Below are 18,764 nucleotides of genomic sequence, written 5' to 3'. Positions count from 1 at the left end.
GGATTATTAGAAGCATATTTATCAATGGGTAAAAGTTAGTCCAGTGAGTTTTTTTCCTCAGTACTGCCATAGAGAAGTGTATCGCAATCCACATTGAGGGCCCTTTGATATGCCCTCTTCAGACAGCGTTTCAGGTAACCAAGTTGCAAGAACCTATTCCGCAAGTCTAGTGCTTGATACTTGTTTATGTGAAATTCACTATAAAGGGCCCTCAGAAATATCAGAATTCAGCATATGAGAATGAATCTTAATCTGATGAAGATCGGTATAAAACCAGTGACAGTGAAGACGGTGGAACTAGGTCAATCAATTCTGTTTTTGGGATTGAGAGAGTCAAATTAGGTGCGAGGAAGGGGGAAATTGATAAAAATATTGCTAAAAAAGGAATGCCAATGGATATATGGATCTCAGACCAAGTTTCTACTTGGCTTGAATGAAGGTTAAAACCTAAAACCATTTACCCCTTTCATCACAATGAATTAGCTAGATTTAAAGGATGTATTATCATCATGATCCATTGATGGTTCCTATATGCAATGGGTGTAAATACTCAATTTAAGTTCGGTGCTCTATGGCACAGCCATCATGAACAATCATTATTATTACCCTTACTTTCTTTCTTTGTTTTTGTTTCTATTCTGGTTACACATATAGAAGTATATTCTACATCAATGGCTTAACCCTTTAAGTGCCACAGGACGTAGAATCTACGTCCTGCTGCACTTCCGGATTTGGGAGTGGAGGAGCAGCTTTTCAAGCAGCTCCTTTGCTCCCCGCTCGTTCCCCAGCCCCTAGACAACGAGCAGAGGCGGGGAATAAGGGGCCCTTGAGGCGCGATCGCCCAGGGGCCCCATAGGAAATGTCAGACACGCTGTCTGTACGTGCCTGACATTTCCTGCTATCCTTCTCCCTCCCTCTGCACATGGATCGAAGGAAGACGCTGCAGCACGGCTCCTGGGTCCTTCCTCCCACCTCCAGAGGATCTGTATGACTGCTTGTCCCAGGTGAGTGTTAAAAAAACACACATACACACACCTAATACACACTTACAGTATACTCACACTTACACACTTTTTGTGGGGGGTTGGGGGGTTTCACACATTCACAGCACTTACAGCACTCACACTTACTTGCACACACACACACATATGCACACAAAACACATTTTGCCTAGTGTACACACACACACACTTACACACTTTTGTAATTTTGTAATTTTTTTTTTTATTGCATTGTAATGGGGCAAAATGCAAGCTTTGTGATGATTTTCAGAAATGTTATAAAAACCATTCTGTTTAGCATAGCTTTGTAGTTTGGTAGTTTGCAGTAGAAAGATGTATTTATCCATTTTTTGTCAGAATGTGTACTTTTGGAAAATATATGGTTTCTTGGGTCTCCGTACTGTTAGGGGTCTTGTAGCACATAATACACATACCGGGTGCAAAAATTGCACAAGCCGGAGCGTCATATGTGAAAATTCATATGCACTATTTTTATTTGGGTGCCCCTGTACGCCACACAGTTTGGTAAATCTATGCATATAGGGCATCAAACTGTTCAGTAAACCCCTGGCATTCATATTTAGAATCTTTTATGTTGATATGTCACAAAATGTGGGGGTACATAATAGAAAGATGTATTTACCCATTTTTGTTTTGTCAGAATGTGTACTGTCGGAAAATATATGGTTTTCTAGGGTCTCTGTACTTTTAGAGGCCTTATGGCACATAATACACATGCCGGTAGCTTATATTGCAGCGTATTGACTTTGTATGCACTAACTTCCTTTTGGGGTCTCTAAATGCCAGATACATCAGTGATCCTATGCACAATGGGTATCAAACTGTTCAGTGGACTCTTGCCTTTCATATTTAGGATGTGTTTTCTTGGTAACTTATGTTATGTGGTGGTAAGGTGCTTGAAAATGGAAGGTTTGATGCGATTTTCAGGTATTTCATCAAAACCGGCAAATTTGGAAAGCATTGCGACTCTGTAGTTTGGAGTAGAAAGACATGGATACCCATTTTGAAGTTACCCGAATGTGTACTTTCCGAAAATATATGGTTTTCTCGGGGTCTCTGTATAGTTAGGGGGGTTACGGCACATAATACACTGTCAGGGGGCTCTGTGCAAAAGCTGAGTTGGCAGGCGAGAAATCCATATGCGCTATTTTCATTTTGGGGTCAGTACATACCGCATCACACTGTTCAGTAGACCTTAGGTGTTCCTATTTGGGGTGATTTGCCTTTGTACACAAGAAATTTTGTGAGATAAATGCAGCAAATTGCAAAATTTTTAGGCGATTTTCTGAAATGTCATAAAAACCACTAACTTTAGGAAAGCTTTGCAGATTGGTACTTCGGTGTAGAAAGGATTCTTTTTACTACCATAGGCGGATTTTCAATAAGGCTTGGGGAGGTTAAGCCTCCCCAAACCTGCTTTGCCACCTTAAAACCTGGCTCTGTTTCTGCACTGCCCTGCAAATCTTCTCCGGGTTCTGCAGAAATCAGCTGTGCTCTGATTGGATCTTTCTTCTTGTGGATTATCCAATCAGAGCACAGCTTTCTTGACAGGCAGTAAAATTGACCAATCAAGGCGCAGATGCAGACAGGGATCGGGAGATTTTGCAAACTGGAGGCAAGTGCAGAATTGAAGACTAAAAAAAGAAGAATCTGCAGGCTGGAAACTTTACCCAAGAACCAACTTTGAACTTTTGCTGCAGTTTTCATCCCACAGGTACTATACACAGGCACTATACCCAGGCACTATACCCAGGCACTATACACAGGCACTATACACAGGCACTATACCCAGGCACTATACCCAGGCACTATACACAGGCACTATACACAGGCACTTTACCCAGGCACTATACCCAGGCACTATACACAGGCACTATACCCAGGCACTATACCCAGGCACTATACACAGGCACTATACCAAGGCACTATACATAGGCACTATACCCAGGCACTATACCCAGGCACTATACACAGGTACTATACACAGGCACTATACCCAGGCACTATACCCAGGCACTATACATAGGCACTATACCCAGGCACTATACGCAGGCACTATACGCAGGCACTATACGCAGGCACTATACACAGGCACTATACTGTACTGTATATGTTCTAAAGACTCACCCACTAGCTGAAATTAAATTGTTTTTTGTCACCTGACATCTATAATATCCCTATCCCCTACCCTAACAGATGGAGGGTAAGTTAACTTTTCCCCCTGACAAAGCTCATTGTGCTTTTATATATTAGATTGGTTTTTTGCACTTTCTATTTTTCTTTTACTTTTGTCATTTCTAGTTAGTTACAGTGGAGCCAATGTTGTGTATCAGTGCCAGTGTTATAGTGCCAGGGCCTGAATATCTGTCATCAGTACCCACTGCTCCTCATGGCATATAATGTGCTAGTTTTGTATATAAAGACTGCGTTTTATATAAGTTTTTGAATAATTTGCCTTTCACTTCTGCCTCTTTCCAGCTTTCAAATGAGGGTCACTGACCAAAAAGTATTGCTCTGTGAAGCTACAGTTTTATTTTTCCATGCAGCCCCTTAACTATTCATATTCCCATCTCTTGTTTAAACCACTACCTGGTAAATAAGACCCTAGCAACCAGATAGCTGCTGAAATACCAAATGGAGAGCTGCTGAACAATAAGCTAAATAACCGAAAAACCATTAAAAATAAAAGAGGACCAATTGCAAATCGTCTCAGAATATCAATGTCTACCTTATATTAAAAATTAATTTAAATGTGAACTACCCCTTGAAGCTAACTGATCACAAACACAAATGTATAGAGAACCCCTAACAGAAGTGCACGTATGAATGCTTTTACATCCTAAGCATTTTAGGGTTAAAAAAATCCGCCCACCCGCACTTTTGCACAGTATCCCTGGGAGTCAGTGGGAACGGCAAGAGGTAGTTGGGAAGTTCATTTTTTACACCAGCAGCGAATCCACAGTAGCTATAGGTCAGACTCAGTATGGCCCATCTTTAGCCTCCCCAAACAAAAAAGTCACCCTCCGCCTATGTTTACTACCTTTATCCCACATAAAGTGATGTAAATGTGTTGATTTTTCTGGAGCTGAAATAACAGAAATGATTGATCATATGGGGGTATATTCACATTGGGGCCCCTACATGCCACATACTTAGGTAAACCTATACATATTGGGCATCACACTATTCAGTGGACCCCTGGTGTTCAAATTCAGGGTGTTTTATATTGGTACCTAATGCTATGTGGGAGATAAGATGCTGAAAAGTGGAAGCTTTGAGGGGATTTTTGGAAATGTCATCAAAATTGCTAACTTTAGAAAAGCTGTGCGGCTTGTTACTTTGGAGTAGAATGGCACGAGTACCCATTTTAGATTCGGGGGAATGTGTACTTTCCAAAAATATATGACTTTCTGGGGTGAGCATACTTTTTACTAGCTTTATCCCACATATAATTATGTAAATGTGTTGATTTTGCTGGAGCTGAAATAACAGAAATGATTGATCATATGGGGGTATGTTCACATTGGGGCCCCTACATGCCACATACTTAGATAAACCTATAAATATTGGGCATCAAACTGTTCAGTGGACCCCTGGCGTTCATATTTAGGGTGTTTTATTTTGTTACTTTATGACCTGTAGGAGAAAAGATACTATAGACTGGAAGCTTTGAAGCGAATTTTTTACAAATTTTGATAAAAACCAATAACTTTGGAAAGCATTGCTACTTGATAGTTTGGAGTAGAGAGACAGTTGTGCCTATTTTGGATTCCCCAGAATCTGTTCTTTCCAAAAATGTACAATTTTCTGGGATAAACCTTCTGTTAGTGGAATTTTTGTCCTTGAAATCTAAAGTATGCAGCTTTCTGAAGCAGTGCTTTGGAAATTTGGTAGTGTACTGCTGGGAGTTTCTGACCTATACAAGTGAGAAATCTCCATAAAACTATATATATTTGGTATTGGCATGTTCAGGAGACATGGGACTTTCCAAATCAGTTGTATATTCGTGCATAAAATAATTTTTGTTTCTAGTATGTGTGTTTACTGTATATTATGGGAAATTTGATTTTTTTTTTTCATTTTTAGACATTTAGAAGCCAATATCTTGTTACAGAATTGGAATTACACAAAAAATCTACCATATTTTGAAAGCTTAGGTTGTCCTGAAAAAAATGATATATTGTTTTCCTGGGCAAACAAAAAGTCCCCCCGAGGAAAGGCCCCTAAATTGAAACAGTTCAAAATGTTAAAAAACTGTCTGGCAATACAAGTTCCGCTTTGACCAAAACAGCTGGCAGTTAAAGGGGATGCTCACCTTCATATAATAATGCAAATTTGAAAAGCACCTGTCAGAAAAAAAAATTGGTAAATCATCTTTATTATTTGTGATGTCTTGTTTTGGTTCGCTAAAAAATTAGCAATGAGGCACGTCAAAAAGAATTGTTGTGTACAACATTTTTATGAGATTTTTTTAGGATGCTTGCTATTATTTCAAATGATTTGTTTGAAGCTACAGACCAGGATTGGCACTGCCAAAACTCTAACCAATCTGCTCTCTGCCAAATAAGAAAGTTAACACTGAATTGGTTCTGTGCATACCTTCCCTCTCCTGCTTCGTTTGCATATCTTTGATACTATTGGCTGGCAAGATTCAGCCAGTCCAACAAATGAAGTGCAAATGAAGCAGGAAAGGGAAGGCATGCACAGCAACTAGTTCAGTGTCAACTTCCTATTTTGCCAGAATGCAACTTGGTGTCAACGATCCCTTCCAAATAGAGAGCAAAGAGCATAGCGAAGGGAGTTTTGCCGTGCTAATCCTGGTCTAAATCTTCAAAACTAAATATTTCAACTAATAAAGATGAATTACAAAAAAGACTTCAGACTATTGAGTGAATGAACATACCATTTAATGCTTGTAGACTTCTACCTAGGGAACTCATTTAGAACAGTAAGTTAAATGTAATTTTAAAAGACAACCATTTCTGTGTTGTCATGTTCCAGTCTACTTGGTCTTCACCAATTTGCCATTCTTCAGTTATAAACTTGTTTCTGCTTTATGTGCTGGCAGTGTTATTGCTCCAATCATTATCTGCCTAATAAAATCTCCCATTATTAAAACCTGACCAAATTTGCAGCTTCATCTTTGCTTACATGAGGAGGTCTCTAGCATAACTGCTGCCATTCTCATTGTTTTCAGTGGGGAAATTTTAACTGCTGCCATTCTCACATGTTTAATGTCAGGGTCCCCAAACTTTACACAGTTTGTCACTGGGTGACTAAGTTTCAAGTTTAGAAAAGTGGGTGGTGCCAACAACAGCCAATCAAATCTCACCTATAGACTTTCATTGGGCAAAGCCAAAAATCAAACATTTCTTGGGATGACCCAAAGTGGGACGCGCCAACAACAGCCAATCATATTTCACCAATTGACTTTAATGGGGAAATTTAAACTGCTGTCAATCTTACAGCTTTGAGGCCACACTCACCTTGAATCACGGTCATGGGGTCAGCCTGAATGAAAATATGATATTTGTTGGATGCCAAAAAGTGGGTGGAGCTACAAATGGCCAATCAGATATTACCTTTTCACTTTCAGTGGAGGAAAATCAATCTGTTGCCATTCTCATGGTAATAACACCAGGGTCACCAAACTTTGTAGAGTTAGGCAGCAGGTAACTGCTGTTCAAGGTTAGAAAAATTGCCAATAGCCAATCAGATTTTACCTATTGACTTTCAATGGGGAAATTCAACCTGCTGTCATTCTTACACTATTAACCCCAGGATTCCCAAATTCTTCACAGTTGGTCACTAGGGAACTGCAGTTTTAGGTTTGAAAAAGTGGGTGGGGCCACCAACAGCTAATCAGATTTTACCTATTAAATTTTATTTGTTTAATGCCAGGGCTCTCAAACTTTGCACAGTTTGTCCCTGAGTGACTACATCCAAAGTTTAGAAAATTGAGCAGAGCCAGCAACAGCCAATCAGATTTCACTGATAGACTTTAATGCCAGTGTCCCAAACGATTCACAGTTGGCCTCTGGTGGACTAAGGTTAAAGGTTAGTAAAAAGTAGGCAAAGCCACAAACAGATTTCACCAATATAATTTTATTGGTTTATATTTATATTGCTGTGTTTCTCACACTATTTATGTCCCAAACTTTGCACATTTGCACTCATTCACTGGGTGACTACGTATTCAAAGTTAGAAAAAGTGGGCAAAGCCACCAACAGCCAATCACATTTCTTTAATTGATTTCAGTGGGGAAATTTTTTCACAGTTTGTCACTGGGGGGGACTAAGGTTAAAAGTTAGGAAAAGTGAGTGAAGCCACAACAGCCAATTTGTTTCCACCCATTAAATTTAATTGGTTTATATTTAAACTGGTGCCATTATTTAAGTATTATTTCTAGTGTTTTTAAACTTTGCAAAGTTAGTCATCGGGTATATGCAGTTCAAAGTTAGGAAAAGTGGGTAGAGCCACCAGCAGCCAATCACATTTCACCTATTTACTGTCAATGGGGAAATGTAAAATGCTGTCAGTCCCACAAACTTTGCGGAGTTGGTCACTACAGTTCAAAAATAGAAAAGTGGGTTGGACCACAATCAGATTTCATCCATTAAATTTCATTGGCTTAAATCTAAAATTTTGTCATTTTTACACATCAAGTTCAAATCTTCCAAGTAAACCCAGCACACACAAACCTATACTGACCTATCTATACATTCACATCATTAGGAAGGGCATTCCAAAACATCACTGCCCTTATGAAAACCCACTTACGCTGCTTCAAATAAAAATTCTCTTCCTCTAATCTAAAGAGGTGGCCTTTGGTGTGCTGGTCATTTTTATGGGAAAAAAGAACATCCCCTACTGACATGATTACTCTGAATGAGTACATTAGAGGGTACTCGTTCAGAGTAATCATGTCCCCTCGCAAGCACCTTTTTTTCCAGAGAAAACAACCCCAACCGTGACAGTCTAACCTCATAGTTTAAATCCCCTTTTCCAGTTTAGTTGCATGTCTCTCCAGCTCATTAATATCCTTCTTGAGGACTGAAGTCCAAAACTGAACTGCATACTCAAGGTGAGGCCTTACCGGAGATCTATAAAGAGGAAAAATTATGTTTTCATCCCTTGAGTCAAGGCCCTTTTTTTTTTTACAAGACTGCACTTTATTTGTTTTAGTAGCCACAGAATGACACTGCCTGGAATTAGACTTGTTATCTACAAAAAGCCCCAGATCCTTCTCAATTAAGGATACGCCCAACACACTACCATTTAGTGTATAACTTTTATAACATTTATATTATTTATACCAAAGTGCATAACTTGCACTTGTCAACAATGAACCTCATTTTCCATTTTGCTGCCCAGTTTTCCAGTTTTATCAAATCCCTCTGCAAAGTGGCAGCATCCTGCGTGGAACTTTTGCGCAATTTAGTACCGTCAACCATTCCCAGGGTCAGACTGGGCCGCCGGGACACCGGGAAAAATCCCGGTGGGCCCCAGAGGCTCAGATCCGAACCTTGTGGTGCTCCCCCTGCCCGACTGTTCCTCCCCTGACGCATAAAATTTTCGCGCGCTGAGGGGATGACGCCGGGTGGGGCCCTGCAGGGGGTTAGGGGGGGCACCTGCAGGGCCCCTGGGGCGGGAACCCCGGTGGGCCCTGCACCCCCCAGTCCGATGCTGACCATTCCAGCATTGAGCTTCCAGCCTGCCTATAGTTTTCAGGCTGAGAACAAGATCCCTTTTTCAATAACGGCACCATATTAGCAATTCGCCAGTCTCATGGCACCAGACCTCAATGAATCTTGAGAAATTAAGTAGAGAGATTTGGTGATCACAGAGCTAAGCTCATTTAATACTCTGGGATGAATACCATCCGGTCCCAGACCTTTGTTTACCTTTACATTTTCTCTTTTGAATTTCCTTCTGAGTGACCCATGCATCAGTAATTATAATACTAGAATTGGGTCTATTAAAAAAGAAGCCTTCATTACCCTTCTCCTCAGTATAGACAGATGAAAAATAAGTTAAAAATTTCAGCTTTTTCCCTGTTCAGGAAACTGACCCCCCCTGTGATAATAAGGGTCCCACCCCTTCTTGCTTCATTTTTTTACTATTTACATTGTGATATTCTGACTGCCTGTTCAAGTAATTTTTGGGGGAATTAGCTATGGTAGGCAGGTATGAAGTGGATGTGGAGCATAAGAGAGAGAGACACCACTTCTTCAGGCAAAAACACAGGTTTATTTAGGGCTAATTCTTCCCAGCATAAACATAAGTCCAACAGTTCATGGTTATGATTTGTCCCTTCTTCAGAGCTCTCACCTTCCAGGGTTACTTCCACACTCTGGAACCTTCACAGGGTTTCACACCATCCACGGTGACTCACACACGTGAACACTCAGGCTTCATCTTAAGCCTCTCAGCTCTCATACTTCTGGTCACGACTCCCTCTGCTCTTCGCAGTGGCAGGAGGCCCCCCCCCCCAGCTCCTCTGGGAGTTCCTAACACAGACAGGCAGCCTTCCTGTCCTGTGCCCTGCTCTGAGAGTGACCTAATCTGAGTCAAGAACCAACTTCAACTCAACCCCCTACTGTGTAATCCCACAGCCCTTTTATTTGCTGCTCACCTGCAGCCTAATCAGGCAGTTACTTACAACTGAAAACATTAACTGGAGTTCGGAATGGAAGGTCTTTCCTGCTCTCCATCCATTCCCTCCAGGGACCTATTAATTTGGCTTTTCCTAAGCCAGTAACTTAAACACAGCATTACCTGGTGCTACTTGTATCCCACCTTTAACACTGGTAGAAAACACACCAAATAATGATCTTATTCATTGCATCTCTCACAACATATATAAAAAATAGTTTTGGATTACCCCTTTCCATCTCTATTTTAGCTTGCCTGATAGCTTTTTCACATGCTTTTCTTGCTTCCTTGCTTCTGTTGTCCGAGCTAATGTGAATGCTTTAAATGCATATTTTCTTATCAACCTCGACACTTATTCAGCCATAAAGGTTTTGCTTTGCAGTACCTCTCCTTGCTTACAAGGGCAATATACTGAACTGTAAACTTGCTAAGCAATGTTTTAAAGATATTCCATTTTTCTTCTGCGTTTAAAAGCCTTTCCCAGTTGACACATTGTACACTTGCTAAAGTTGTGTGGGTCTATATTGAGTCTGTAAGTGTATGTGAGCATTTACATATGTGCAAAAGTGTGAATAAGAGTGCAAAAATTTAAAAAAGCAGAAAAAGTAAAGTTTGCATAAATGTGTGTTGTGTGTAAACTGGGTAAAGGTTACATAGTTACATAGGGTTGAAAAAAAAAAACAGTGTCCATCAAGTTCAACCCATCCAAGTAAACCCAGCACACCTAACCCACACCTACCAATCTATACACTCACATACATAAACTATAAATACAACCACTAATACTAACTGTAGATATTAGTATCACAAAAGCCTTGGATATTCTGATTGTTGCGAGGTTGCCAAATGATTAAATCTTTCCCCCAATATGCCCACCTCGGGCAAGGACCACATCAATGTGCCTCTGATGATCTGATCTGGTAAAAGTGGGAAATAAGTAAGAGGATCCAAGAAAGCGTCATATTTTCAGAAAGTGCACATTCTGCTGAATTTAAAATGGGTATACATGGGTAAACATGCTATTTGCAATGGCAATAAAACCTTTTTCTTTAGGCAAAAAAACCCAAAACACAATACAGTTAAAAAAATCCTCAAAATTGTGTATGAACACTTGACAAACTGTGTGATGTGTACATGAGTGTGAGTATGTATGAGCACTGTGAATGTGTGAAACCCCCCAAAAATATATGTTTGTGTAAGTGTATACTGTATGTATATTAGTATAAAGGCATGTTTGTGAGCGTGTCACTTACTTGTATTAGATGCAGGCAGGAGGGCTGCAACAACAAGAGGAGGGCTGGCATCATCCACAGGATCTGAAGGGGGTGATGATAAGAGGGGCAGGAAGTTGAGGCAGCAGCAGACATGTACTTTTATTCATGTGTGCTGCTGTCTAGGCGCCTGGGCAATTGTGCCCAAGAGCCAGCTTTTTCCCTGGCTAGGAAACAAAGGAGCATCCCAAAATTATAATTTCTGCATCCTCAGGTTCCCCTAGTACTTATTGCACCATTCTTCCCCCCCTCCGGCTCAAGATTCCCCCAGCACTGTTCACAACCCACCCCCAGTGGCCAGAGTGTGTAAAAGCTTCCCCTTTGCACTAAATAGTTTTTGCCTGCAGGGGATAGTGAACCCTATTTGAAAGCTAGAAAGAGGCAGAAGAAGGAGGCAAATAATTAAAAAAAAGTATAAAAGATAAAAAATGAAGACCAATGAAAAGGTTGCTTAGAACTGACCATTCTATATCATGTTAAAAGTTACATTAAAGGTGAACCACCCCTTTAAGTTCTCCATGTACTGACAGCACCAACAGACCACCTTGCAGAACATGTACAATTATGCCCGGTTCTACACCATCAAGTTCCATCAGCACTGATAGCAACTTTCTCCTTCACCCCAACCCCCCACTCGCAGCCCAAACTTGTCATATTTAAAATCATCCCCTCTGCACCTTCACATTACCCGAGCACCACCAGCACAGACCACCATCACCCCTATCCCCACGGCTCAAGCAGATTGTAATTAAAGAAAGAGAAGCTTCAGGACAGTTAAATGTTTAACGTTTCACTCATCTCACTGCAGCGCTAAAGCAAATGAGGGATCAGAGGAAGATTGATGGGAGACACAGCCAGCAGGAGATACGATATGAAACTTATTGTAAGTAACAACTGTAGTTTTTTAAGGGGTCTCTGACCCCTCCCCATAGGGTCCATGCAGAAGGATCAGCAAAGGGATGATTCTGAGGTGAACATCTCTTCAACAGCTCATTTTTTGTTAACTATCTATATTGCAAAGATTGTTTTATTAATGAGAACTATTAGATTTGTGAATGTTTTACAAAGGTGAACAACCCTTTGTCCCTTATGATTATGGGTATTAGTAAGGTGTGAATATATACAGCCATAAGCACTCACAAAAAAGACACAGGATTTCTTGTCTCCTTTTTTGTGAACATGTTTTTTGATATCAGACCTCCTCTCTTTTAGGGCTCCTTCAGGTTTGGGGCACGAGTCTGCTCAGTTCTCTCCTCTCCCCCTCTCCCTTCTTCTGCTCAACCTTCCCATAAGAATACATAAGGACTCACACCCTCTCCCTTAGGAATGTGTTGTCTGAGCTTCCAAAGGCTATAACTGCAGCAGGAAGCTACCAGAACCAAGCTAAAATGGCAGCTGCTATTGGAGGGGCTTCTAGGGCTCTTTACTCAGGTATGGCAATGCTTTCTGCTGAATAAATATAGCGTACTAGGTGGCACTAATGTGGCAAATCTATTGGCATCAAAATGCCAAAATGACTTTCTTTCTCCTTTAATGGCATTTAGGGACTGAGGATGCTATTGGCCACACTGTGTCTGTCATAAATTATTAGGGACTACGCTGTACCTGTCATAAAATGCTGGGGGGCACACTGCTGGTGATGAAATGCTCAAGTGCCTACAATGTGCATGTTATAAAATTCTGAGAATCACTGAGAGGCCACACTGTGCCTGTTGTGAAGAGATGGAGGAGCCAATGCGATAAAAAAAAACACAAAATTGTGTAAGTGTGTGTGTACACACATAGATTCTACAGTCTGCAGTACTTCCAGGCTCGTTCTCCAGCCCCTAGGCAACGAGCAGAGGTGGGGAACAAGTAGCCCCTGGGGTGCTCCAAGAGGAAAGAAGATTTTTTTGTTTTATTTGCCATTGCTGATATCGTATTTCCTAACCGTATTCCCTAACACTTTTTGTATGTTATTTTGGTGCTTTTATTACATTTTCTGTAATTCTGGTGCATTTTTAGTCATTTTATTGCGTTTGTAGCCATTTTATTGCATTTTCAGTTCTGCATAGATGCTGTTCGCTTGATTTTGTCCATAAAACTAATTTTCCCAAACCAAAATATTCCAACTCTACTCCAACTGATTCTGACTGCAGAGTACACTAGGTGAAAAAAATACATTGATTTTAGTGCATTTGACATTGTTCTTTGTTACTTGTCTTTACGCATGGAAATTTTATCCGATATAAATCAATTTGGGTGTTTCTGTAAACCACATAATTCTATTTAATCTATGCATATTGGGCATCAAAGTGTTCAGTAGACCCCTGACGTCCATATTTAGAATGTTTATGTTGATACCTTACAAAATGTGGGGTACATTATGGGGTAAAGTGCAAGTTTTGTGGCAATTTCAGAAATTTAATAAAAACCATTATGTTTAACATAGCCTTGTAGTTTGGTAGTTTTACCCATTTTTGTTTGGACAGCACTGAGGTAGATAATGGGGTAAAATGCAAGCTTTGTGACGATTTTCAGAAATTTCATAAAAACCATTATGTTTAGCATAGCTTTGTAGTTTGGTAGTTTGCAGTAGAAAGTTGTATTTACCCATTTTTGTTTCATCAGAATGCGTACTTCCGGAAAATATATGATTTTCTAGGGTCTCCATACTCCATACTACACGTTCCAAGAAAACTCATATGCACTATTTTCATTTTGGAACCTCTGTATGCCACATAATTTGGTAAATCTATGCATATTGGGCATCAAATTGTTCACTAGGCCCGTGGCGTTCATATTTAGAATGTTTTATGTTGGTATGTTACAAATTGTAGGATATAGAATAGGGTAAAATTTTCAGAAATGACATAAAAATTGCTAGATTTAGCTTAGCTTTACTGTGCTTTGCCGTACAAAGACATATTTACCAATTTTGCATTCAGCAGAATATGTATTTTCTGAAAATATGAGGTTTCCTGGGGTCACTTTACTTATTTCCCACTTTTCCCTTTTATATTAAAAAAATACACCACCTCATTTATATGCCATGGAATATGTATGCATCAACTTCCTTTTAGGGTCTCTAAATGCCAGATACTTTGGTGATCCTATGAACAATGGACCCTTGGCATTCATATTTAGGATGTTTTTTCTTGGTAACTAATGTAATGTGGGAGACAAGGTGCTTGAAAATGGAAGGTTTGATGAGATTTTCAGGTATTTCATCAAAGCCGCCAATTTTGGGAAAGCATTGCAACTCCGTAGTTTTGAGTAGAAAGACATAGGTGCCCATTTTGTATTCACCCAGATGTGTACTTTCCAAAAACATATGGTTATGTGGAGTCAATGTATTTTTTTGTTTTTGTACACCACAAAAATGCAGTAAATGTGTTGAATTTTCAGTAGCTAAAGGGATCTCCAGGGCAATTTGTATGCGCTAACTTCTTTTTTGGGTCTCTAAATGCCAGATAGTATGGTAATCCTAATCACAATGGGCATCAAACTGTTCAGTGGACCCTAGGCTTTCAAATTAAGGATGTTTTTTCTTGGTACCTGTTATGTTATGTTGTGTAGGAGATAAGGTGAAAGGTTTGATGAGATTTTCAGGTATTTCATCAAAACCGCCAGTTTTGGGAAAGCATTGTGACTCCGTAGTTTAGAGTAGAAAGACATGGGTGCCCATGCTTGATTATGGAAACTGCTTAAAGGAGAAGGAAAGGCTAATAAAGAATTAATCTCAAGCTGCAGGCATACCTTCAGTTGTCTCAATAGTGCCCTTAAGTCTCCCCATATTTCACCTGTTCAGAAGATCAGAAAGCAAACAGGAAAAAAAAACGCTGAGCTGGGTAGAGAAGATTCCCATAATGCAACACTCCTCCCCAGACTTGGCAACTTGGGACTGTAGGCGGCGCATGCGCACACATCTGGAGCGTCTGGTTGCTATGGCGACACAGACCAGGACAGCCGGCAGGAGGAGAAGCAAGAAGCGAGGCGGCAGGTGCGGGGAGCGCAATTCAGTGCCAGTGTGAGTGTGAGTCTGTGTTGTAATATGCTTTAGGCTGCCCTCTCACTAACGCACAGTATGACGTTGGTGAACAGCCAACAGGTCCCCTCATTAGATACCGGGTCTTGTACCCCTGCCCTAAATATTATAATCGGCAACCGGGGAGGGGAAGTTGGGGGCGGCTGCAGTAGCGGTTGGTTTGTGAGTTTGTGAGCCGGCCGGTGCTGGGATAAAAGGGGGGGGGTGGCAGCGCTGGTTTGTGAGCCGGCTGGTGCTGGGATAAAAGGGGGGGGGGGGTGGCAGCGCTAGTGGTGGTTTGTGAGCCGCCCGGCGCTGTGATAAAAGGGGGGGGTAGTGGTGGTTTGTGAGCCGGCAAATGCGGGGATCACAGCAGGGGGTGGGGGATATGGGTTTGTGAGCCGACTGGGATCAGGGGGGGGTTGTGCTTTTCAGCAATAGCCCATACAGGCATGCTGGACAAGATGGCGGCGCCGTTCACTGCAACACGTATGTAGTTTCTAGCATGTGTATCTCTGTAAATCTTTCATTAGGCAACCCAGAAATATAGCGTTTTCACTCAGCAATTGTAGTACTATTTAATAGTGTGCTTAATAGATTTTGACTTTCCTTGTCCTTTAATGCAGAAAAGCGTTGCTGTTTGATACAACGTGTACTTTGGGAGGGTGACGTGCTTTCTGAATCAGTTTTTGTCCATTAAATAAAAGATGCTGAAAGATCATTTTGTATTCCAAATTTTCGTGCCCTTGAGTAAAAACTGTTGAAAATAAGTCAAAATGATATGGTACATGCAAATGCTAGAGGGCTAGGAAGATGATTAGACATGGTTCAAGCACCAAACAATTGTTGTAAATCTCATATTGTATCATTTTTCCCAAAAAGGGATGAAGTTATTAATATAGTAATTAATTGATACGTGGAAAACCTTTGCAAACACAAACAATATAGTTTGATAATAAAGAAAGCATATTGCTGCATCATACTTTTAACCATGCAAAATTACAGCCTGCTTTCCAAAGAAAGTAGCTGATTCCAAGGTGTGTTTTGTTGAGGTTTTTAAGCCAAGGTTCATTATAATGATTGGAACAATATAAACTAAATGATTAGCTGTCAATTTTTCAACTTAAGCTACTTTATACAGAACATATAATTTTTTTTTGTTTTTGATTTGGTTTTTTTTTTAATCTCTAGCTAGGCCTTCTCCTTGAACAATTTGAAAGATTTCAAAGAAGGATAACTAACCTTATTATAGAGGGCTTAAATTCTGAACGAGGGCATGACAAATTTGTCTTTTTGAAACTGTGATAGCTGTGCTAGCGGCTGATTCCAGAAATGGTTTTTGGGGCCTAACCAAGGTTATTAATACATTTGTGTATATCTCTTGAGCGGTTTATTTGCCTTTCTCTGGATCAATATAATTAAAAATTTGTACTGGTTAAGTCACTTGGTTAGGTCCTAACAGGTCCTAACATAACATAAAGTAATAATTTTGCTTTGACAGGGTTCCATGCTGCACATTTATTATCCTTATAAAAGCTTCTCATTTTGTATTGTGGTAGTCTATCTATGTTTGGTCAGGGTCGCAATCGAATATATTGGAGAGGAACCGTGCACGTGATCTGGCATATCAAATACGAGATAGTGAGAGGCGTGGAGCTGCAAAGGTTGAGATCATACAAGAAGGAGAAGAGCCAGAAGAGATGATAAAGGTATCTATAAAGAAATAGAAAAACCAAGCTCATTAGGATTATGATGACCCACATAATAAGCATATGAGCATATGATAATAAAAGGATGACACTGAAGGATATCTTGCATGTTTTGGGATTGTTTAGAACTGCAAGGAGTTCCCTGTGCAAGCGCGCTCCTGCGCGCACCCCTCTCCGGCGCATCCCGACGCGCATGTGTAAGAAGTGCGCGTGCATGCGCTATAGCTTTATATTCTCTTGCCACTGCGCGATGACGTCAGCGGATGTGCTGACATCACTTTGGCACCAAATTCAAACTTTAAAAGCGGTTTCCTTGCTTGTTTTCATTGCCCAAGGTGGTTCTGTATTTCTGGTACCTTGCTAAGCTATATTTGTGTTTGATCATCTGGTTTTGACTATTCGCCTGCCTTTTGGTTACGATCCTTGCTGCCTGCCATTGACCCTTGCCTGACCTTGACTCTGAATTCTTCTAAACCTTTTTTGCACCGCGTTTTGGAGAATAACCTTGACAATAAGTAGGATCCCTGTCTATCCCGCCACAGAAAGTCCGGGGCCCCAAAAGGGCGTCGGTGAACACTGGGGTCGACAGGGCTCTCCTGCTCTACCTAAGGGGTTATTCCAGGTAGTTTCAGGCTTCTAAATATACAGACTGTAACACTGTGCATGCTTGTGTCTTATTGCAGATTCTGGGAAAGTGCCCAGAATCCCTCAGAGATGCAAATGCTGAAGATGACAAAGAGGCTGATGAAAGGCACACAAAGGGGGCAACTCTTTATAAGGTAAGCTTTGTTTTAACCCTTAATGTACTAGCAGAATATTGCATATGTTGCACACAGACAGACAGTGCCAGACATTTTTTAACATTTAGTGCTCTCTCTTTTGAAGAAAGAGAGGAACTTTAAGTTTACACATGCACATACATATATATATTTTTTAGGACAACCTAAATCCACAGACCATTGATTCTACAATCTGTGGCATGTAAATAGTTGCTGACAGCTATCCGATATAAATCTATGGGGCCGATTCACTAAAGTGCGATAAAAATTATCGCATGCTTTTTTGCGGTAAAAAAGACGCGAAAATTAGCGCGCGATTCACCATTGTATTATCGCGTGCGTTAAGTCGCCATTTTCGCATGCAGTATTTTTCGCGCTAGTTTTAACGCATGCGCTAAAAGAATACGGCTGAAAAGAATACGATCGCATGATTCACAAACACTTAGGCGCGCTAAATATCGCATTGGTCTATGCGAAAATTAACACCTACTACAGGCAGGCGAAAAATTATAGAAAAGTACAGTAAATGAGTTTTTGGCAATAAAATATGGACTTACAGTGTTATTTATTCAAGTATGTGTCTTTTTACTCAATTTTACTAAAGTCTTGGCATAGTAGGAATTTCGCTACTAATATACAGTACTATAGCGGTAAATATTTAGTCGCGATAATATACAGTACTATAGCGGTGAATATGTTGTCGCGATAATATACAGTACTATAGCGGTAAATATTTAGTCGCGATAATATACAGTACTATAGCGGTAAATATTTAGTCGCACAAAATACATTACTATGTATATTTTGGCGATTTTTTTTTTGTCGCGACTTTGTAATCTCGCGACTTGCGGACATTTTGTAGCGATTTTGTAATCTCGTGACATGTGCGACTTGGGGCCATTTTGTGTCATTCAGCCTGCAGTCACACTACAGAGAGGATCATGCCTGGAGTTTCTTATCTGCTACCAGGGGAGAGGCGCTATATTATCACCATGCTCCTGCGCTCAGGATATGATGACCCCGCCGCTGGGGCCCTTAGGGGTCCACAAGAGGAAGAGGGCAATCCTGCCCGAGCTAAGAGAAGGTTTGCTCGCCGGGTTTGCCCTTGATGTGGACCTCCGCCAGCTCCAGCGCCTATGGTCTGACCTGAAGCGTAGGAATTCAGACCTGGTGGCTGAAATTGCGGAAGGTCTAGATTTTGTTTTGCCACAGGCACCCAGGTATTATTGTTCCTTATGGTGTGCAGCTTCCCAGCACTTCGTATTGTATATATATATATATATATATATATATATATATACACACATCTATTTTCAAATAT

At 40.6% G+C, this 18,764-nt stretch overlaps 1 protein-coding gene across 1 annotated transcript in view; it reads left to right on the top strand.

Moving 5' to 3' along the window:
• capg (capping protein (actin filament), gelsolin-like) overlaps positions 1-18,764 on the top strand; it is a 100,883-nt gene that overhangs the window by 41,543 nt on the left and 40,576 nt on the right. The window contains exons 6-7 of the mRNA NM_001011294.1: positions 16,515-16,664; positions 17,348-17,443. Coding sequence (NP_001011294.1) covers positions 16,515-16,664; positions 17,348-17,443 — 246 coding nt within the window. The remainder of the gene's footprint in view (positions 1-16,514; positions 16,665-17,347; positions 17,444-18,764) is intronic.

This window comes from Xenopus tropicalis, chromosome 7, assembly GCF_000004195.4.
Source record: "Xenopus tropicalis strain Nigerian chromosome 7, UCB_Xtro_10.0, whole genome shotgun sequence".
NCBI classification, from domain to species: domain Eukaryota; kingdom Metazoa; phylum Chordata; class Amphibia; order Anura; family Pipidae; genus Xenopus; species Xenopus tropicalis.
The sequence above is the reverse complement of the archived record's forward strand: the minus strand, read 5'-3'. Positions and strand labels throughout refer to the sequence as shown.